This window comes from Oncorhynchus mykiss, chromosome 27, assembly GCF_013265735.2.
Source record: "Oncorhynchus mykiss isolate Arlee chromosome 27, USDA_OmykA_1.1, whole genome shotgun sequence".
Classification (NCBI taxonomy): Eukaryota; Metazoa; Chordata; class Actinopteri; order Salmoniformes; family Salmonidae; genus Oncorhynchus; species Oncorhynchus mykiss.
Genome location: NC_048591.1, coordinates 43,280,436 through 43,302,822, shown reverse-complemented (window position 1 = coordinate 43,302,822; position 22,387 = coordinate 43,280,436). Strand labels below are relative to the sequence as shown.

General features: G+C 46.5%; 2 protein-coding genes across 5 annotated transcripts in view; one reads left to right on the top strand and one right to left on the bottom strand.

The window, feature by feature from the left end:
* LOC110519585 (small G protein signaling modulator 2) overlaps positions 1-7,012 on the top strand; it is a 233,537-nt gene extending 226,525 nt beyond the window's left edge. For both annotated transcript variants that reach the window (XM_036965645.1, XM_036965644.1), the window contains one exon: positions 2,703-7,012. In XM_036965645.1, coding sequence (XP_036821540.1) covers positions 2,703-2,791 — 89 coding nt within the window. In that variant the 3' untranslated portion in view covers positions 2,792-7,012. The remainder of the gene's footprint in view (positions 1-2,702) is intronic.
* A 1,969-nt stretch (positions 7,013-8,981) lies between these two features.
* Positions 8,982-22,387, bottom strand: part of LOC110508082 (protein-tyrosine sulfotransferase 1) — a 100,327-nt gene continuing 86,921 nt past the window's right edge. For 2 of the 3 annotated variants that reach the window (XM_036965665.1, XM_036965664.1), the window contains exons 4-6: positions 14,458-14,508; positions 13,657-13,717; positions 8,982-10,261 (exon numbers count right to left, since the gene is read on the bottom strand). In XM_036965665.1, the coding sequence (XP_036821560.1) occupies positions 13,682-13,717; positions 14,458-14,508 (87 nt within the window). In that variant the 3' untranslated portion in view covers positions 8,982-10,261; positions 13,657-13,681. The remainder of the gene's footprint in view (positions 10,262-13,656; positions 13,718-14,457; positions 14,509-22,387) is intronic. The other variant, XM_036965666.1, reaches the window with a different exon arrangement.

Here is a 22,387-nt window from a genome sequence, read left to right as displayed (position 1 = left end):
TTTATAAAACATTCTCCCTGACTGCTTGTGTGTGTGTTGATAAAACATTCTCCCTGACTTCCTGTGTGTGTGTTTATAAAACATTCTCCCTGACTTCCTGTGTGTGTGTTTATAAAACATTCTCCCTGACTTCCTGTGTGTGTGTTTATAAAACAGCCTCCCTGACTTCCTGTGCATGTGTTTATAAAACAGCCTCCCTGACTTCCTGTGTTTATAAAACAGTCTCCCTGACTTCCTGTGTGTGTGTGTTTATAAAACAGTCTCCCTGACTTCCTGTGTGTGTGTGTTTATAAAACAGTCTCCCTGACTTCCTGTGTGTGTGTTTATAAAACAGTCTCACTGACTTCCTGTGTGTGTGTTTATAAAACAGTCTCCCTGACTTCCTGTGTGTGTATGTTTATAAAACAGTCTCCCTGACTTCCTGTGTGTGTGTTTATAAAACATTCTCCCTGACTTCCTGTGTGTGTGTTTATAAAACAGTCTCCCTGACTTCCTGTGTGTGTGTGTTTATAAAACAGTCTCCCTGACTTCCTGTGTGTGTGTTTATAAAACAGTCTCCCTGAATTCCTGTGTGTTGTGTTTATAAAACAGTCTCCCTGACTTCCTGTGTGTTGTGTTTATAAAACAGTCTCCCTGACTTCCTGTGTGTTGTGTTTATAAAACAGTCTCCCTGACTTCCTGTGTGTTGTGTTTATAAAACATTCTCCCTGACTTCCTGTGTGTTGTGTTTATAAAACAGTCTCCCTGACTTCCTGTGTGTTGTGTTTATAAAACATTCTCCCTGACTTCCTGTGTGTTGTGTTTATAAAACACTTTCCCTGACTTCCTGTGTGTGTGTTTATAAAACATTCTCCCTGACTTCCTGTGTTTATAAAACAGCCTCCCTGACTTCCTGTGTTTATAAAACAGTCTCCCTGACTTCCTGTGTTTATAAAACAGTCTCCCTAACTTCCTGTGTTTATAAAACAGTCTCCCTGAATTCCTGTGTGTGTGTTTATAAAACAGTCCCCCTGACTTCCTGTGTTTATAAAACAGTCTCCCTGACTTCCTGTGTTTATAAAACAGTCTCCCTGACTTCCTGTGTTTATAAAACAGTCCCCCTGACTTCCTGTGTTTATGAAACCGTCTCCCTGTCTTCCTGTGTGTGTGTTTATAAATCAGTCTCCTTGACTTCCTGTGTGTGTCAACCTGACTTCCTGTGTTTATAAAACAGTCTCCCTGACTTCCTGTGTGTGTGTTTATAAAACAGTCTCCCTGACTTCCTGTGTGTGTGTTTATAAAACAGCCTCCCTGACTTCCTGTGTGTGTGTTTATTAAACAGTCTCCCTGACTTCCTGTGTGTATAAAACAGTCTCCCTGACTTCCTGTGTGTGTATGTTTATAAAACAGTCTCCCTGACTTCCTGTGTGTGTGTTTATAAAACAGTCTCCCTGACTTCCTGTGTGTGTGTTTATAAAACAGCCTCCCTGACTCCCTGTGTGTGTGTTTATTAAACAGTCTCCCTGACTTCCTGTGTGTATAAAACAGTCTCCCTGACTTCCTGTGTGTGTGTTTATAAAACAGTCTCACTGACTTCCTGTGTGTGTGTTTATAAAACAGTCTCCCTGACTTCCTGTGTGTATAAAACATTCTCCCTGACTTCCTGTGTGTCAACCTGACTTCCTGTGTTTATAAAACAGTCTCCCTGACTTCCTGTGTGTGTATGTTTATGAAACAGTCCCCCTGACTTCCTGTGTGTGTGTTTATAAAACAGTCCCCCTGACTTCCTGTGTGTATAAAACATTCTCCCTGACTTCCTGTGTGTATAAAACAGTCTCCCTGACTTCCTGTGTGTGTATGTTTATAAAACAGTCTCCCTGACTTCCTGTGTGTTGTGTTTATAAAACAGTCTCCCTGACTTCCTGTGTGTGTATGTTTATAAAACAGTCTCCCTGACTTCCTGTGTGTTGTGTGTATAAAACAGTCTCCCTGACTTCCTGTGTGTGTGTTTATAAAACAGTCTCACTGACTTCCTGTGTGTGTGTTTATAAAACAGTCTCCCTGACTTCCTGTGTGTATAAAACATTCTCCCTGACTTCCTGTGTGTCAACCTGACTTCCTGTGTTTATAAAACAGTCTCCCTGACTTCCTGTGTGTGTATGTTTATAAAACAGTCCCCCTGACTTCCTGTGTGTGTGTTTATAAAACAGTCCCCCTGACTTCCTGTGTGTATAAAACAGTCTCCCTGACTTCCTGTGTGTATAAAACAGTCTCCCTGACTTCCTGTGTGTGTATGTTTATAAAACAGTCTCCCTGACTTCCTGTGTGTGTGTTTATAAAACAGTCTCCCTGACTTCCTGTGTTGTGTGTATAAAACAGCCCCCCTGACTTCCTGTGTTGTGTGTATAAAACAGCCTCCCTGACTTCCTGTGTGTGTGTTTATAAAACAGTCCCCCTGACTTCCTGTGTGTGTGTTTATAAAACAGTCCCCCTGACTTCCTGTGTGTGTGTTTATAAAACAGTCTCCCTGACTTTGTGTGTGTGTGTTTATAAAACAGCCCCTCTGACTTCCTGTGTTGTGTGTATAAAACAGCCTGACTTTGTGTGTGTGTGCGTGTGCGTGTGCGTGTGTGTGTGTGTGTGTGTGTGTGTGTGCGTGCGTGCGTCTGTGTGTGTGTGTGTGCGTGCGTGCGTGCGTGTGTGCGTGTGTGTGTGTGTAACAGAGATGGCAGAACGTCATGACGTGCAGCACATCCTTCAGATCGCCAGAGAGCTGGTGCACAAGGTCCAGTCTCTCATCGAGAACAAGTGATGAGGAGGAGGACAAAGAGAGGAGGATGAAGAGGAGCGGAAGAGAGGAGCTAGATGCCATGACTGCACCCCTCGATCCACCCGTCCATCCTCCGCACCTAGCACAGCTTCCTCCCTCTCTTACCCCTCCCAAACCAGGGGAAGAGACAAAGACATGGGCCCTCTCCCTCCAGGCCTCTAACCCTCTCTCTCTCCAGGCCTCTAAACCCTCTCTCCCTCCAGGCCTCTAAACCTCTCTCCCTTCAGGCCTCTAAACCTCTCTCCCTCCAGGCCTCTAAACCCTCTCTCCCTCCAGGCCTCTCTCCCTCCAGGCCTCCCTCCCTCCAGGCCTCCAGGCCTCAGCCCGCCAGCCAGACCGGTGGAGGATGAAGGCTCCAGGTGACCATCCTGGTCTGGATGCAGAAGAGAACAGTGGAAAGGAGAGTAATGTTGGCTGGGCCCAGGTTTAGATCTGGGTCCTGGTCTAGGTCTGGTCCTAGTCTAGTTCCTGGTCTAGGTTTGGCCCTGGTCTAGTTCCTGGTCTAGTTCCTGGTCTAGGTCTGGTCCTGGTCTAGTTCCTAGTCTAGGTCTGGCCCTGGTCTAGTTCCTAGTCTAGGTCTGGCCCTGGTCTAGTTCCTGGTCTAGGTCTGGCCCTGGTCTGGGTCTGGTCCTAGTCTAGTTCCTGGTCTAGGTCTGGCCCTGGTTTGTAGATGTTGTTTACAAGCATCCGGTCACAGAATGCCTTGGTTGGTTGGTTGGTTGGTTGGTTGGTGTCAAACATTTGGAGTTGGCTGCATGCTCGTTAGTTTGATCCCACTGTGACTTCCCCCATCTTATCATTCTCCACCCCCTGACCTCTCCATCACAGAGACCAGAGACCCTCTGACCTCTCCATCACAGAGACCAGAGACCCCCTGCCCTCTCCATCACAGAGACCAGAGACCCCCTAACCTCTCCATCACAGAGACCCCCTGCCCTCTCTATCACAAAGACCAGAGACCCCCTAACCTCTCCATCACAGAGACCCCCTGCCCTCTCTATCACAAAGACCAGAGACCTCCTAACCTCTCCATCACAGAGACCAGAGACCCCCTAACCTCTCCATCACAGAGACCAGAGACCCCCTAACCTCTCCATCACAGAGACCAGAGACCCCTGCCCTCTTCATCACAGAGACCCTCTGACCTCTCCATCACAGAGACCAGAGACCCCCTGCCCTCTCCATCACAGAGACCAGAGACCCCCTGACCTCTCCATCACAGAGTCCGCCTAACCTCTCCATCACAGAGACCAGAGACCCCCTGACCTCTCCATCACAGAGACCAGAGACCCTCTGCCCTCTCCATCACAGAGACCAGAGACTCCCTGCCCTCTTCATCACAGAGACCCCCTGACCTCTCCATCACAGAGACTAGAGCATCTCTCCATCACAGAAACCCACAGAGTATTTGTTACCAATCAGAACTTGAGATTCCTCTCAGTGTTGATTCGGACGATGAGCTAAATGCGACGCGTGATATATGTGTGACTTCATCAAGTGTGACTTTGCTTTAGTGACACAACTTTAGAGTGTGAATGACCAAGTAAGCCAGTAGCACAGAGACTGGGTACAGTACAGTGTTTAATACCAGGGTGCTCAGTGCACTACCAGTAGAGGCCTCTAGAGGGCCCTAGCCACTCACACAGGCTATTATGGATTCCCCTTACAGAGGAGCAGAAGAGTTAAGAAGCCACGAAGAAGAAGCCTTCGTTTGTGACCAAATTGACTGTGCCAACTTTCAGACCTTTTCATGAAGTATTTATATGACTATACACACATCAGCCTTGAAACTTTGTCTTGTGGTCCTGTTTTGATTGGTTAATAGCCTTCTCTTCCCCTAGAATGTTCCTCTCCCTATAACCTTGCTTTATGGTTCGTTATTTTCTTCGATTTCTCAGATGTTGCCTTTATTATATCCCAGTGTACTGTATATTCCAGCCTGATCCACTTTGTTGTGAGTGTTGCCCTTGTTGGTCCAGTACCCATCAAGCCCCCACCACTTCCCTAGTAGGGGCCAACACAGCTCTCCTTCGGGGGGGGGGGGCTTCGTTGATTGGCATATAGCCTTTTCCTTCCCCTGTCGAAATTCCATTCTACGTTGTGCACTATTGACCACGACTGACCAATGAACATGACCAAAGTGAAATTGAGTCAAATGATGATAGCACAAAAAAAATAAAAATAAATAAAAAATCATAATCTGATTTTTAAATGATTATGAAACTCTTGTATGAGGTGAGACTTTTTGTGTGTCATAAATAGCACCCTATTCCCTATATAGTGCACTACTTTTGACCAGGGCCAATAGGGTTCCAATTTGGGCCATTGACATCCTTACTAGTCTCCAGTAGCTTCAAATAATAACCTGCACCCTTATTTCCAAAATGGCTGTCATGGAGTGGTTTCCTACAGTGACCACACCTCACTGCCCAGTCTTCCCCAATCCTGAGGTGTTGTGGGGGAGAAAAAAAATCAGCTTCTTGGAATGGAGAGCGCCCATTACAGGGCGATAGTAGTGTGGAATGTGGAATGATTCTAAAATGGAACCTTATAATTCCCTTTATTCATGGGTTGAGACCCCAGCTGAGCATTCTACTCAAGGCAGTCACAATGGGTGTCGATGAGGATCTATTCTGACAGCATGGAAACACGACTGCATTTCAAAAGGAGGCAAATAATTAGTAGGACACAGCTTTTGTCATCGTTGTCATGTCACCAGATTGACTTTAGATACAGTATATCTTTAGCTTAACTAGCTAATTTTGAGGGGAGAGCACCAACATTATTTTTATTTTTTTGCTAGCTAACGTTAGCATTGCTAGCTATTTCTGACAAACTTTGCTAGCTCATGGGCAACATTGCCATCTCTAAAGTCAACTTGACATCATACTGATGGCAAAGTTGTTTTATACAAATGATTTGTCTACTTTAGCGATGCCAATCGTATTTCCAGGCCACTGTAGTGTAAATATGACTTAACAGTCATAAGCCCCCTTTCAGACTGAGCATTAGCCATCAGTCAGAAAACAATATACTGGGGCATCAGTAGAACGTTATTCCCCACGGCAACGACGCGACCCAGTGACGGAAGTGCAACCCATGATTAGTGCACTACTCATGACCAGAGCCCTGGTTCTCAACCTCCCCCCCCCCCCCCCCCCCCCACCCCATTACTGTACCAGCAAAGTACATTTGCTTCTGCCCAGAGTACCCCTGAAGCACCTACCTAACCCCTTATTTCACCAGTAAGCCTATGTATGGGCTCATGAGAATTCAAGTACTGTACCCCCTGTGAATAGGCCAAGTAGCCCTAGTTGAGAACCACTGGTAAAGGGAATGGGGTTCCATTTGAAACACACATGGTAGATGGTAGACACAGTAGATGTCACTACACACGTGGGTCGTTTATGATTGCAGTGGGAAAGTTTAGTAGCCTGGGATCATGACTGATTTTGTGATACTTCGCTGCTGTTACAATGTTGAGTGCAGCGTTTCAGTCTTGGTTGAAACCGGGCTAGATTTGAGGCCCTCGGGAGAGCCATTTTCTTCCAATCAGGACCACGCGTACCAAAGCCTCAAAACAGCCTGCCCCCTTGACGTATGATGACAAGGTGCAATTTCATACCGTATCGCAAAGACTGTTTATTAGGTGTGATAAATATTGTTTTTTTTTTTTTTAAAACCACGTCATTTAATTCTAGATTAATTAATTTAATTAATTTACTGTGCAATTTCTGTTTGAGTATCAATGTAATCTCTCACATCTATAATGACTGCTGTAAATAAATACACCCCCCTTCCCACCCCCTCTCCCCCCCTACCAAAAAAAAAGCCCAATATTTCTATGAGGACAGTATACCGTATTTTAAAATCTATTTTATATGTCTGGGTTATAGAGCAGCGTGTATTTCAGAATGCTGATTGATGTGTATAACAATCCTGGTTACTGTGTATAATTGAATGCTGGTTACACTTTGTTGACTGTTAATGTTTTCTCAATGTTGTGCCACTGATGGTGAATAAAGGAACAAAAAAAAATAATAATAATTTCAAAATGATATATTTATTTTGTTTTGAAAAGCCAACCATTTGAATTGCAGATTAGGTATTGTATGTAAAAGGATGTATCTTTTGCCTTGAATGTGATGTATTACTAAAAACACAGTTTAATCCTTATTATTAAAACATTTTAATAACTGGGAGGTGACCGTGTCTGTTGTAACTCATTTGGAACAGGTACAGTGGGGCAAAAAATTATTTAGTCAGTTCCCCCACTTAAAAAGATGAGAGGCCTGTATAATTTTAATCATAGGTGCACTTAAAAAATAAGTATTTGGTCAATAACAAAAGTTTCTCAATACTTTGTTATATACCCTTTGTTGGCAATGACAGAGGTCAAACGTTTTCTGTAAGTCTTCACAAGGTTTTCACACACTGTTGCTGGTATTTTGGTCCATTCCTCCATGCAGATCTCCTCTAGAGCAGTGATGTTTTGGGGCTGTTGCTGGGCAACACGGACTTTCAACTCCCTCCAAAGATTTTCTATGAGGTTGAGATCTGGAGACTGGCTAGGCCACTCCAGGACCTTGAAATGCTTATTACGAAGCCACTCCTTCGTTGCCCGGGCGGTGTGTTTGGGATCATTGTCATGCTGAAAGACCTAGCCACGTTTAATCTTCAATGCCATCTTCAATGCCCTTGCTGATGGAAGGAGGTTTTCACTCAAAATCTCACGATACATGGCCCCATTCCATTCTTTTCTTTACACGGATCAGTCATCCTGGTCCCTTTGCAGAAAAACAGCCCCAAAGCATGATGTTTCCACCCCCATGCTTCACAGTAGGTATGGTGTTCTTTGGATGCAACTCAGCATTCTTTGTCCACCAAACACGACGAGTTGAGTTTTTACCAAAAAGTTATATTTTGGTTTCATCTGACCATATGACATTCTCCCAATCTTCTTCTGGATCATCCAAATGCTCTCTAGCAAACTTCAGACGGGCTTGGACATGTACTGGCTTAAGCAGGGGGACACGTCTGGCACTGCAGGATTTGAGTCCCTGGCGGCGTAGTGTGTTACTGATTGTTGGCTTTGTTACTTTGGTCCCAGCTCTCTGCAGGTCATTCACTAGGTCCCCCCATGTGGTTCTGGGATTTTTGCTCACCGTTCTTGTGATCATTTTGTGATCATAATACCTCTGGTTGTTTTAACAAGGCTACTTAAAAATCAAGAACCTTGGCTTGTATATACATTTTGACCAATCACGGGGTGAGATCTTGCGTGGAGCCCCAGATCGAGGGAGATTATCAGTGATCTTGTATGTCTTCCATTTCCTAATAATTGCTCCCACAGTTGATTTCTTCAAACCAAGCTGCTTACCTATTGCAGATTCAGTCTTCCCAGCCTGGTGCAGGTCTACAATTTTGTTTCTGGTGTCCTTTGACAGCTCTTTGGTCTTGGCCATAGTGGAGTTTGGAGTGTGACTGTTTGAGGTTGTGGACAGTTGTCTTTTATACTGATAACAAGTTCAAACAGGTGCCATTAATACAGGTAACGAGTGGAGGACAGAGGAGCCTCTTAAAGACGAAGTTACAGGTCTGTGAGAGCCAGAAATCTTGCTTGTTTGTAGGTGACCAAATACTTATTTTCCACCATAATTTGCAAATAAATTCATAAAAATCCTACAATGTAATTTTCTGGATTTTTTTCCTTCATTTTGTCTGTTGAAGTGAACCCATGATGAAAATGACAGGCCTCTCTCATATTTTTAAGTGGGAGAACTTGCACAATTGGTGGCTGACTAAATACTTTTTTGCCCCACTGTACATCCCAAAATCACACGTTATTCCCCTTTATAGTGGACTACTTTTGACCAGAGTGCTTTCTCATCCCCCTACTAGGTTGCCCCAACCACTTCTATTGATTTTAAGATATTGCTAAAAGTTAAAGTTAAACGATTAAAGTTAAGGCTACTTTAATCGTGAGAACCAATCGAACAGCAAGTTGTAAAAAAAATTCTGAACTTCCCCTTTAAACATTTATATTACTTAAGGTATTTGGTCTCGTCTTCCTGACTTGAAACCTTCTTCTTTTCTCTCTCTCTCCGTGGTTTACGGCCATACTCCTCCTCTTTCACAATAGCATTCACAAAAACACACACTGAACAACCGGTTTACAAAATGCCATCTTTATCACTGTCGATACTTAAAAACAGATCTTGTACATCCGTACCCATGGAATTGCACTATAGAAAGGCATGAAAAACAAACATTAAAATAGATATTACATCTTAAATAAAGAGAAATGTCATCCATAAATACATTACTCACTTTCTTTTTATGTTTAAGTCCACTGTATTTTCTTACAACAGAATCACAGATTTATATATTTATATTTATAGCCAGCGGAAATCATTTAAAAGAAGAAAAAAAACATTTGGATGAGCATGGTGTCACGAGAATTGTTGTTTTTCAAAATTCTGGTAACTTTAAAAATATTTCCATGTTTTTTTTCCAGAAATCCTGGTTGTAGGATCTCAGGAATCTCCCAACTGGGATTTTTTTTGGGAAAATCTAGGAAATTGGGGAAATGTTGCAACCCTCGACAAGAAAGATAGTAACATAGACATTCTCTGGTCACCATTTTGTGACAAATGCATCATTTGTTTACAGTGCGAACATCAAAAGGCCAAGAGAGTTCTCCACAAAGCCAGTGTGGAATACGGTTATATCCAGTCATGATGTTATACACTATGACCAAAAGTATGTGGACACCTGCTCGTAGAACATCTCTTTTCCAAAAATCACGGGCATTAATATGGAGTTGGTCCACTGATCCAGAGTCCAATGGCGGCGACCTTTACACCACTACAGCCGACGCTTGGCATTGCGCACGGTGATGTTAGGCTTGCGTGCGGCTGCTCTGCCACGGAAACCTGTTTCATGAAGCTCCCCTGACGAACAGTTCTTGTGCTGAAGTTACTTCCAGGGGCTCGTGAGTGAGTGTTTGCAACGATTTTTACGCGCTTCAGCACTCGGCGGTCCAGTTCTGTGACCTTGTGTGGCCTACCATTTTGTGGCTTTGACGTTGATTCCTCCAAGATGTTTCCACTTCATAATAACAGCACTTACAGTTGACCGGGGCAGCTCTAGCAGGGCAGAAAGGTGGCATCCTATAACAGTGCCACGTTGTAAGTCACTGAGCTCTTCAGTTCGGGGCCATTCTACTGCCAATGTTTGTCTATGGAGATTGCATGGCAGTGTGCTCGATTTTATACACCTGTCAGCAACGGGTGTGGCTGAAATAGCCAAATCCACTAATTGGAAGTGATGTCCACATACTTTTGTATATATAGCGTATGTGTTTGTGTGTGTGTCCATGGAAGAGTACTGAGGTCCCCAAAAAGTGGTGGTGAGTGTATTGGATGTCTGTCCATCGGTGCCCCGTCTTGTCTGAAACACACAGCACATACGTCATTAGAGGTCTCACTCAGACACTGTATTTCACAATCAATGGGAACTACCATAAAGGTTGTGAATGTATCCCAAATGGCACACTATTCCCTATTTAGTACCCTATTCCCTATTTAGTGCACTACTTTTTGACCAGAGCTCTATTCCCTATTTAGTGCACTACTTTTTCACCAGAGCCCTATTCCCTATTTAGTGCACTACCTTTTGACCAGAGCCCTATTCCCTATTTAGTACCCTATTCCCTATTTAGTACCCTATTCCCTATTTAGTGCACAACTTTTTGACAAGAGCCCTATTCCCTATTTAGTACCCTATTCCCTATTTAATGCACAACTTTTTGACAAGAGCCCTATTCCCTATTTAGTACCCTATTCCCTATTTAGTACCCTATTCCCTATTTAATGCACTACTTTTTGACTAGAGCCCTATTCCATATTTAGTACCCTATTCCCTATTTAGTACCCTATTCCCTATTTAGTACCTTATTCCCTATTGAATGCACTACTTTTTGACAAGAGCCCTATTCCCTATTTAGTACCCTATTCCCTATTTAGTACCCTATTCCCTATTTAGTACCCTATTCCCTATTTAGTGCACTACTTTTGACTAGAGCCAGATGGTAGAGTGACAGAGCAACAGAGAGAATGAGAGACATGAAGGGGTTCTGGTGACTATTGACATTGAGCCCTATGGGTCCTAGTCAAAAGTAGTGCACTATATAGGGAATAGGATGCCATTTAAGACCCATTGTGGATGTGTGGTATTAGGACTTAACTCAACATCACTGTCCTCTAGCTGCATCTATTTACACCTTCATGAAAAAAAACAGACAGTTTCAACATCGTTCTAATCACAAGCTTGTTGATGGGAATAGGGCTCTGGTCAAAAAGTAGTGCACTAAATAGGGAATAGGGTACTAAATAGGGAAATAGCTGGGGGGGAGGGGGGGGGACTAGAGGAGGGGTTTAGGGAAATGGCTGTGTGGGGGGGGCTAGAGGAGAGGTTTAGGGAAATGGCTGGGGGGGGGGGGAACTAGAGGAGAGGTTTAGGGAAATGGCTGGGGGGGGGACTAGAGGAGAGGTTTAGGGAAATGGCTGTGGGGGGGGTACTAGAGGAGAGGTTTAGGGAAATGGCTGTGGGGGGGGTACTAGAGGAGAGGTTTAGGGAAATGGCTGTGGGGGGGGGGGGGGGTACTAGAGGAGAGGTTTAGGGAAATGGCTGTGGGGGGGGGTACTAGAGGAGAGGTTTAGGGAAATGGCTGTGGGGGGGGGCTAGAGGAGAGGTTTAGGGAAATGGCTGGGGGGGGGGGGTACTAGAGGAGAGGTTCAAAAGTAGTGCATTAAATAGGGAATAGGGTACTAAATAGGGAATAGGGTACTAAATAGGGAATAGGGCTCTGGTCAAAAAGTAGTGCATTAAATAGGGAATAGGGTACTAAATAGGGAATATGGTACAAAATAGGGAATAGGGCTCTGGTCAAAAAGTTGTGCACTAAATAAGGAATAGGGTACTAAATAGGGAATAGGGTACTAAATAGGGAATAGAGCTCTGGTTAAAAAGTAGTGCACTAAATAGGGAATAGGGTACTAAATAGGGAATAGGGTACTAAATAGGGAATAGAGCTCTGGTTAAAAAGTAGTGCACTAAATAGGGAATAGGGCTCTGGTCAAAAAGTAGTGCACTAAATAGGGAATAGGGTACTAGAGGAGAGGTTTAGGGAAATGGCTGGGGGGGGGGACTAGAGGAGAGGTTTAGGGAAATGGCTGGGGGGGGGGTACTAGAGGAGAGGTTTAGGGAAATGGCTGGGGGGGGTACTAGAGGAGAGGTTTAGGGAAATGGCTGTGGGGGGGGTACTAGAGGAGAGGTTTAGGGAAATGGCTGTGTGGGGGGGTAGAGGAGAGGTTTAGGGAAATGGCTGGGGGGGGGGGGGGCTAGAGGAGAGGTTTAGGGAAATGGCTGGGGGGGGGAGACTAGAGGAGAGGTTTATGGAAATGGCTGGGGGGGGGACTAGAGGAGAGGTTTAGGGAAATGGCTGGGGGGGGGGGGGGCTAGAGGAGAGGTTTAGGGAAATGGCTGGGGGGGGGGGACTAGAGGAGAGGTTTAGGGAAATGGCTGTGTGGGGGGGGCTAGAGGAGAGGTTTAGGGAAATGGCTGGGGGGGGGGGAACTAGAGGAGAGGTTTATGGAAATGGCTGTGGGGGGGGCTAGAGGAGAGGTTTAGGGAAATGGCTGGGGGGGGGAACTAGAGGAGAGGTTTATGGAAATGGCTGGGGGGGTACTACAGGAGAGGTTTAGGGAAATGGCTGGGGGGGGTTCTAGAGGAGAGGTTTAGGGAAATGGCTGGGGGGGTACTACAGGAGAGGTTTAGGGAAATGGCTGGGGGGGGTACTAGAGGAGAGGTTTAGGGAAATGGCTGGGGGGGTACTACAGGAGAGGTTTAGGGAAATGGCTGGGGGGGTACTAGAGGGGAGGTTTAGGGAAATGGCTGGGGGGGGGGGGGGGGGCTAGAGGAGAGGTTTAGGGAAATGGCTGGGGGGGGAACTAGAGGAGAGGTTTATGGAAATGGCTGGGGGGATACTACAGGAGAGGTTTAGGGAAATGGCTGGGGGGGGGTACTAGAGGAGAGGTTTAGGGAAATGGCTGGGGGGGTACTACAGGAGAGGTTTAGGGAAATGGCTGGGGGGGTACTAGAGGGGAGGTTTAGGGAAATGGCTGGGGGGGTACTAGAGGAGAGGTTTAGGGAAATGGCTGGGGGGGTACTACAGGAGAGGTTTAAGGAAATGGCTGGGGGGGTACTAGAGGGGAGGTTTAGGGAAATGGCTGGGGGGGTACTACAGGAGAGGTTTAGGGAAATGGCTGGGGGGGGGGGTACTACAGGAGAGGTTTAGGGAAATGGCTGGGGGGGTACTAGAGGGGAGGTTTAGGGAAATGCTTGGGGGGGTACTACAGGAGAGGTTTAGGGCAAAAGTGTTTTAAGTAGAGCATCGATGGTGAGAGGGCTGTATCGACTACGCGCGGCATCCCAAATGGCACCCTATATAGTGCACTACTTTTGATTAGGACCCATTTGGGGATCAACTTGCGATTAGCTTATACTACACCACCTGTGATTGGCTTATACTACACCACCTGTGATTGGCTTATACTACACCACCTGTGATTGGCTTATACTACACCACCTGTGATTGGCTTATACTACACCACCTGTGATTGGCTTATACTACCCACCTGTGATTGGCTTATACTACCCACCTGTGATTGGCTTATACTACACCACCTGTGATTGGCTTATACTACCCACCTGTGATTGGCTTATACTACACCACCTGTGATTGGCTTATACTACACCACCTGTGATTGGCTTATACTACCCACCTGTGTAGCATGTTGGTTGCTCCTCCTAACTGGGGTTCGGTTTCTCTGGAGTCTTCTGAAGCTGGAGGGGAAGGAGAAAGACTCGTCAGACTTGTAGGCATTATGGGAATTCTCTCGTCTGGGACTAGAGGAGAGGGGATGTTTCATTACGAGAGGAGATCAAATCCGATCAGAGTGGGAATGTGTTGGAAATCAATCATTTGTGCCAAAAGGTATGAACTGTTGAAAGAAGTCAAATTCATCATGGCTCTGCTTACACACACACACACACACACACACACACACACACACACACACACACACACACACACACACACAGTGTTCACATGCAATGTGTTGCTGGCAGCTCGTTATGTGTGCTTGCTGCCACATGGTGGCAGTGGTACTCTTCCTTCCAACGGAACACATCAGTCTGGTGACAAAGAGAAGAACAGGAGATGGAAAATAACAAGAGCGCGCTAACCGCTAATGCGGGGAGGACGCATTCCAAAAATATGAACACACGGTGAGAAATGAGACCGGAGAACAACAGTCAGACTACAGTACAGCAGACAGCGAGGCCAAAGCATACGCAGAATGTCATTATGACCAACAATAAAAATGAAGAGAAGCAGATGGGAAATTGTGTAAACAGATTTCCAACGAACAGCGGACACTATTTTGCCACTAATAAAGATAATATAGATAAAGATAGACGATGGGTGCAACTAAATCAAGCAAAAAGAATGTGATACAAATGTTTGAGTTGAATTTGGGAAATAAAACTGCAGAACAGAACTACAGGCAGAATAGCTACCGTACCTGAGATTGTTCTCTTAGAAACTCAGGTAGCTGAAATTCACCTTTAAAGACCTGGGGAAACAAAGGGCTGGTTTAGAGGCTAGGTAAGTTATCTTAAGGAACATCATGGGCAGAAGATCCAGAGCTCTAGACCTTTAATGTCTATCCAACTACAGATGAAGTGCAAACTAAATGTAAGATTTATTTGACCTAAAACCCTGATGAAAACTAAAATGGGCCAAAACACGTTGCGTTTGACTCAACAATAAAGCACTTTCATTAACTTCCACCGTTCTCCAAGAGTTGCTGAATTTCCTCTTTACTTAAGACTATTCGACCCCACATGATTCCATCTTTCTCTGTTATTTTGCAATCAGCCTTGGAACTGGCATCAACGAATCCAATGTCCACTTCCTCTCACTAAGTCCAGCAGGATGAGCTAATTAAAGAGCAGCCTTAGTGCTGTTGGAGTCTGACTGACTGGTGTGTTTTCTCATCCCTAAAAGAAACATCGACAGCCTCCTGCGACGGGTCTTGGCATGCTAGCTGATGAGGAGCGTTATTGACTTAGTGAAAGGAAACATGCTAGCTGATGAGGAGCGTTATCGACTTAGTGAAAGTAAACATGCTAGCTGATGAGGAGCGTTATTGACTTAGTGAAAGGAAACATGTTAGCTGATGAGGAGCGTTATTGACTTAGTGAAAGGAAACATGCTAGCTGATGAGGAGCGTTATTGACTTAGTGAAAGGAAACATGCTAGCTGATGAGGAGCGTTATTGACTTAGTGAAAGGAAACATGTTAGCTGATGAGGAGCGTTATCGACTTAGTGAAAGTAAACATGCTAGCTGATGAGGAGCGTTATTGACTTAGTGAAAGGAAACATGTTAGCTGATGAGGAGCGTTATTGACTTAGTGAAAGGAAACATGCTAGCTGATGAGGAGCATTATTGACTTAGTGAAAGGAAACATGCTAGCTGATGAGGAGCGTTATTGACTTAGTGAAAGTAAACATGCTAGCTGATGAGGAGCGTTATTGACTTAGTGAAAGGAAACATGTTAGCTGATGAGGAGCGTTATTGACTTAGTGAAAGGAAACATGCTAGCTGATGAGGAGCGTTATTGACTTAGTGAAAGGAAACATGCTAGCTGATGAGGAGCGTTATTGACTTAGTGAAAGGAAACATGCTAGCTGATGGGGAGCGTCATCGACTTAGTGAAAGGAAACATGCTAGCTGATGGGGAGCGTTATTGACTTAGTGAAAGGAAACATGCTAGCTGATGAGGAGCGTTATTGACTTAGTGAAAGGAAACATGCTAGCTGATGGGGAGCGTCATCGACTTAGTGAAAGGAAACATGCTAGCTGATGGGGAGCGTTATTGACTTAGTGAAAGGAAACATGCTAGCTGATGGGGAGCGTCATCGACTTAGTGAAAGGAAACATGCTAGCTGATGGGGAGCGTTATCGACTTAGTGAAAGGAAACATGCTAGCTGATGGGGAGCGTTATTGACTTAGTGAAAGGAAACATGCTAGCTGATGGGGAGCGTTATTGACTTAGTGAAAGGAAACATGCTAGCTGATGGGGAGCGTTATCGACTTAGTGAAAGGAAACATGACAGCTGATGGGGAGCGTTATCGACTTAGTCAAAGGAAACATGCTAGCTGATGAGGAGCGTTATTGACTTAGTGAAAGGAAACATGCTAGCTGATGGGGAGCGTTATCGACTTAGTGAAAGGAAACATGCTAGCTGATGGGGAGCGTTATTGACTTAGTGAAAGGAAACATGCTAGCTGATGGGGAGCGTTATTGACTTAGTGAAAGGAAACATGCTAGCTGATGGGGAGCGTTATTGACTTAGTGAAAGGAAACATGCTAGCTGATGGGGAGCGTTATTGACTTAGTGAAAGGAAACATGCTAGCTGATGAGGAGCGTTATTGAATCAGTGAAAGGAAACATGCTAGCTGATGAGGAGCGTTATTGACTTAGTGAAAGGAAACATGTTAGCTGATGAGGAGCGTTATTGACTTAGTGAAAGGAAACATGCTAGCTGATGAGGAGCGTTATTGACTTAGTGAAAGGAAACATGCTAGCTGATGAGGAGCGTTATTGACTTAGTGAAAGGAAACATGCTAGCTGATGAGGAGCGTTATTGACTTAGTGAAAGGAAACATGCTAGCTGATGAGGAGCGTTATTGACTTAGTGAAAGGAAACATGCTAGCTGAGGAGGAGCGTTATTGACTTAGTGAAAGGAAACATGCTAGCTGATGAGGAGCGTTATTGACTTAGTGAAAGGAAACATGCTAGCTGATGAGAGAGACACACACAGAGAGAGAGAGAGAGAGAGAGAGAGAGAGAGAGAGAGAGAGAGAGAGAGAGAGAGAGAGAGAGAGAGAGAGAGAGAGAGAGAGAGAGAGAGAGAGAGAGAGAGAGAGAGACACAGAGAGAGAGACACAGAGAGAGAGACACAGAGAGAGAGACACAGAGAGAGAGACACAGAGAGAGAGACAGACCCACACAGAGAGAGAGAGAGAGACAGACACAGAGAAAAAGAGAGAGAGAGACAGACACAGAGAAAAAGAGCGAGAGAGAAAGAGAGAGACAGACCGAGTTTGTTGATTTCAAAAAAGCCTTCGACTCAATTTGGCATGAGGGTCTGCTATACAAACTGATGGAAAGTGGTGTTGGGGGTAAAACATACGACATTATAAAATCCATGTACACAAACAACAAGTGTGTGGTTAAAATTGGCAAAAAACACACACATTTCTTCACACACACTAGAAAAGTCTGCAGCACCCGGCCTCACCCTACTAGAATCCGAAGTCAAATGTCTGCTGTTTGCTGATGATCTGGTGCTTCTGTCACCAACCAAGGAGGGCCTACAGCAGCACCTAGATCTTATGCACAGATTCTGTCAGACCTGGGCCCTAACAGTAAATCTCAGTAAGACCAAAATAATGGTGTTCCAAAAAAGGTCCAGTCACCAGGACCACAAATACAAATTCCATCTAGACACTGTTGCCCTAGAGCACACAAAAAAACCATACATACCTTGGCCTAAACATCAGCGCCACAGGTAACTTCCACAAAGCTGTGAACGATCTGAGAGACAAGGCAAGAAGGGCATTCTATGCCATCAAAAGGAACATAAATTTCAACATACCAATTAGGATTTGGCTAAAAATACTTGAATCAGTCAGAGCCCATGGCCCTTTATGGTTGTGAGGTCTGGGTTCCGCTCACCAACCAAGACTTCACAAAATGGGACAAACACCAAATTGAGACTCTGCACGCAGAATTCTGCAAAAATATCCTCTGTGTACAACGTAGAACACCAAATAATGCATGCAGAGCAGAATTAGGCCGATACCCACTAATTATCAAAATCCAGAAAAGAGCCGTTAAATTCTACAACCACCTAAAAGGAAGAGATTCACAAACCTTCCATAACAAAGCCATCACCTACAGAGAGATGAACCTGGAGAAGAGTCCCCTAAGCAAGCTGGTCCTGGGGCTCTGTTCACAAACACACCCTACAAAGTCCCAGGACAGCAGCACAATTAGACCCAACCAAATCACGAGAAAACAAAAAGATAATTACTTGACACATTGGAAAGAATTAACAAAAAAACAGAGCAAACTAGAATGCTATTTGGCCCTACACAGAGAGTACACAGTGGCAGAATACCTGACCACTGTGACTGACCCAAAATTAAGGAAAGCTTTGACTATGTACAGACTCAGTGAGCATAGCCTTGCTATTGAGAAAGGCCACCGCAGGCAGACATGGCTCTCAAGAGAAGACAGGCTATGTGCTCACTGCCAACAAAATGAGGTGGAAACTGAGCTGCACTTCCTAACCTCCTGCCCAAAGTATGACCATATTAGAGAGACATATTTTCCTCAGATTACACAGATCCACAAAGAATTCGAAAACAAATCTAATTTGGATAAACTCCCATATCTACTGGGTGAAATTCCACAGTGTGCTATCACAGCAGCGAGATTTGTGACCTGTTGCCACGAGAAAAAGGGCAACCAGTGAAGAACAAACACCATTGTAAATACAATGGATGTTTATTTTATCTTGTGTCCTTTAACCATTTGTACATTGTTAAAACACTGTATATATATATATAATATGACATTTGTAATGTCTTTATTGTTTTGAAACTTCTGTATGTGTAATGTTTACTGTTAATTTTTATTGTTTATTTCACTTTTGTATATTATCTACCTCACTTGCTTTGGCAATGTTAACACATGTTTCCCATGCCAATAAAGCCCTTGAATTGAATTGAATTGAATTGACAGAGAGAGACAGAGACAGAGAGAGAGAGAGAGAGAGAGAGAGAGAGAGAGAGAGAGAGAGAGAGAGAGAGAGAGAGAGAGAGATAGAGAGAGAGAGACAGAGAGAGAGAGAGACACAGAGAGAGAGAGAGACACACAGAGAGAGACACACAGAGAGAGAGACACACAGAGAGAGAGAGACACACAGAAAGAGAGAGAGAGACACACACACAGAGAGAGAGAGACACACACAGAGAGAGAGAGACACACACAGAGAGAGAGAGAGACACACACAGAGAGAGAGAGAGACACAGAGAGAGAGAGAGACACAGAGAGAGAGAGAGACACAGAGAGAGAGAGAGACACAGAGAGAGAGAGAGACACACAGAGAGACACACAGAGAGACAGACAGAGAGAGAGAAAAACAGACAGACAGAGAGAGAAACAGACAGACAGACGAGGAGAGAGTTTAAGAGCGACAGAGCCACAGAGAGAGAGATAGGTACTGTAGAGGGAAAGGGAGAAGTAGAGGGAGAGCAGGGCATGAATGGGTTATGGTTGTCCTGGTGACTGTTGACATAGGAAGCAGCCAACACGTCGACATCTGGCTGACGGAGCGTTTCAAAGTACCATGTCCACTGGGGGACAACATCAGCGAGAGAGAAGGCGAGAGGGAGGAAAGGAGGGAGAGAGGAGAAGGAGAGGGAGGAAAGGAGGGAGAGAGGAGGTGAGGGAGGGAGGAAAGGAGGGAGAGAGGAGGTGAGGGAGGGAGGAAAGGAGGGAGAGAGGAGGTGAGGGAGGGAGGAAAGGAGGGAGAGAGGAGAAGGAGAGGGAGGAAAGGAGGGAGAGAGGAGAAGGAGAGGGAGGAAAGGAGGGAGAGAGGAGAAGGAGAGGGAGGAAAGGAGGGAGAGAGGAGAAGGAGAGGGAGAAAATGAGGGAGAGAGGAGAAGGAGAGGGAGGAAAGGAGGGAGAGAGGAGGTGAGGGAGGGAGGAAAGGAGGGAGAGAGGAGAAGGAGAGGGAGGAAAGGAGGGAGAGAGGAGGTGAGGGAGGGAGGAAAGGAGGGAGAGAGGAGAAGGAGAGGGAGGAAAGGAGGGAGAGAGGAGAAGGAGAGGGAGGAAAGGAGGGAGAGAGGAGAAGGAGAGGGAGGAAAGGAGGGAGAGGAGGTGAGGGAGGAAAGGAGGGAGAGGAGGTGAGGGAGGAAAGGAGGGAGAGAGGAGGTGGTGAGGGAGGAAAGGATGGAGAGAGGAGGTGGTGAGGGAGGAAAGGAGGGAGAGAGGAGAAGGAGAGGGAGGAAAGGAGGGAGAGAGAGAGGAGAAGGAGAGGGAGGAAAGGAGGGAGAGGAGAAGGGGAGGAAAGGAGGGAGAGAGGAGGTGAGGGAGGAAAGGAGGGAGAGAGGAGAAGGAGAGGGAGGAAAGGAGGGAGAGAGGAGAAGGAGAGGGAGGAAAGGAGGGAGAGAGGAGGTGAGGGAGGAAAGGAGGGAGAGAGGAGGAGGTGAGGGAGGAAAGGATAGAGAGAGGAGGAGGAGAGGGAGGAAATGAGGGAGAGAGGAGGAAGAGGAGGAGGAAAGGAGGGAGAGAGGAGGAGGTGAGGGAGGAAAGGATAGAGAGAGGAGAAGGAGAGGGAGGAAATGAGAGAGAGAGGAGGAGGAGGAGGAGGAAAGGAGGGAGAGAGGAGGAGGTGAGGGAGGGAGGAAAGGAGGGAGAGAGGAGGAGGGAAGGATTAAGGAAAGGAGGGAGGGGATCACTGTCCCTGACCAGGACAAGTCAGTGACCTCACATCCTGGCTTCCACTACGTGAGATACTCCTGGAATTGCCCGGTGTGTGTGTGTGTGTGTGTGTGTGCGCTGGAAGGGGTTTGCAGGTTTTCAAAGAACTTGGCAAACTGAGTACATCATTCCAGGGCCCCCCCCCCCAAGCCCCCAAGCCCCCCACCTCTCTTCACCTCTGCTGGGTGCTACACCAGACAGAAATCTAACAAAGGAACTTCTCTTGCTTTGTGCAAACAGGAAAATGATTGCATTGCTATGGTCTCGGATGGTCGCACGGCATGGTAACATGAAGTCTCTCCCGTCTTAGATTACCCGAAGTCCTAGACCAGGAGTCTTCTAAACCTCTCGTTGTCCAAAAAAGATTTTGATTTTGGAATGAAAGACCCGGGGAAGAGCGAGAGATAGACAATCTGTCTGGCCAGGTGAGGGCAGCACTGAGACAGGGAACAGCATGGCTGTCTGGTCAGGTGAGGGCAGCACTGAGACAGGGAACAGCATGGCTGTCTGGTCAGGTGAGGGCAGCACTGAAACAGGGAACAGCATGGCTGTCTGGTCAGGTGAGGGCAGCACTGAGACAGGGAACAGCATGGCTGTCTGGTCAGGTGAGGGCAGCACTGAGACAGGGAACAGCATGGCTGTCTGGTCAGGTGAGGGCAGCACTGAGACAGGGAACAGCATGGCTGTCTGGCCAGGTGAGGGCAGCACTGAGACAGGGAACAGCATGGCTGTCTGGTCAGGTGAGGGCAGCACTGAGACAGGGAACAGCATGGCTGTCTGGTCAGGTGAGGGCAGCACTGAAACAGGGAACAGCATGGCTGTCTGGTCAGGTGAGGGCAGCACTGAGACAGGGAACAGCATGGCTGTCTGGTCAGGTGAGGGGGCAGCACCGAGACAGGGAACAGCATGGCTGTCTGGCCAGGTGAGGGCAGCACTGAGACAGGGAAGAGTATGGCTGTCTGGTCAGGTGAGGGCAGCACTGAGACAGGGAACAGCATGGCTGTCTGGCCAGGTGAGGGCAGCACTGAGACAGGGAACAGCATGGCTGTCTGGCCAGGTGAGGGCAGCACTGAGACAGGGAACAGCATGGCTGTCTGGTCAGGTGAGGGCAGCACTGAGACAGGGAACAGCATGGCTGTCTGGTCAGGTGAGGGCAGCACTGAGACAGGGAACAGCATGGCTGTCTGGCCAGGTGAGGGCAGCACTGAGACAGGGAACAGCATGGCTGTCTGGCCAGGTGAGGGCAGCACCGAGACAGGGAAAAGCATGGCTGTCTGGTCAGGTGAGGGCAGCACTCAGACAGGGAACAGCATGGCTGTCTGGTCAGGTGAGGGCAGCACTGAGACAGGGAAGAGTATGGCTGTCTGGTCAGGTGAGGGCAGCACTGAGACAGGGAACAGCATGGCTGTCTGGCCAGGTGAGGGCAGCACTGAGACAGGGAACAGCATGGCTGTCTGGTCAGGTGAGGGCAGCACTGAGACAGGGAACAGCATGGCTGTCTGGTCAGGTGAGGGCAGCACTGAAACAGGGAACAGCATGGCTGTCTGGCCAGGTGAGGGCAGCACTGAGACAGGGAACAGCATGGCTGTCTGGTCAGGTGAGGGCAGCACTGAGACAGGGAACAGCATGGCTGTCTGGCCAGGTGAGGGCAGCACTGAGACAGGGAACAGCATGGCTGTCTGGTCAGGTGAGGGCAGCACTGAGACAGGGAACAGCATGGCTGTCTGGCCAGGTGAGGGCAGCACTGAGACAGGGAAAAGCATGGCACCTTGTTCCCTACATAGTGCACTACTTTAGACCAGGACCATAGGGCTCCGTTCCCTACGTAGTGCACTACTTTAGACCAGGACCATAGGGCTCTGTTCCCTACGTAGTGCACTACTTTAGAC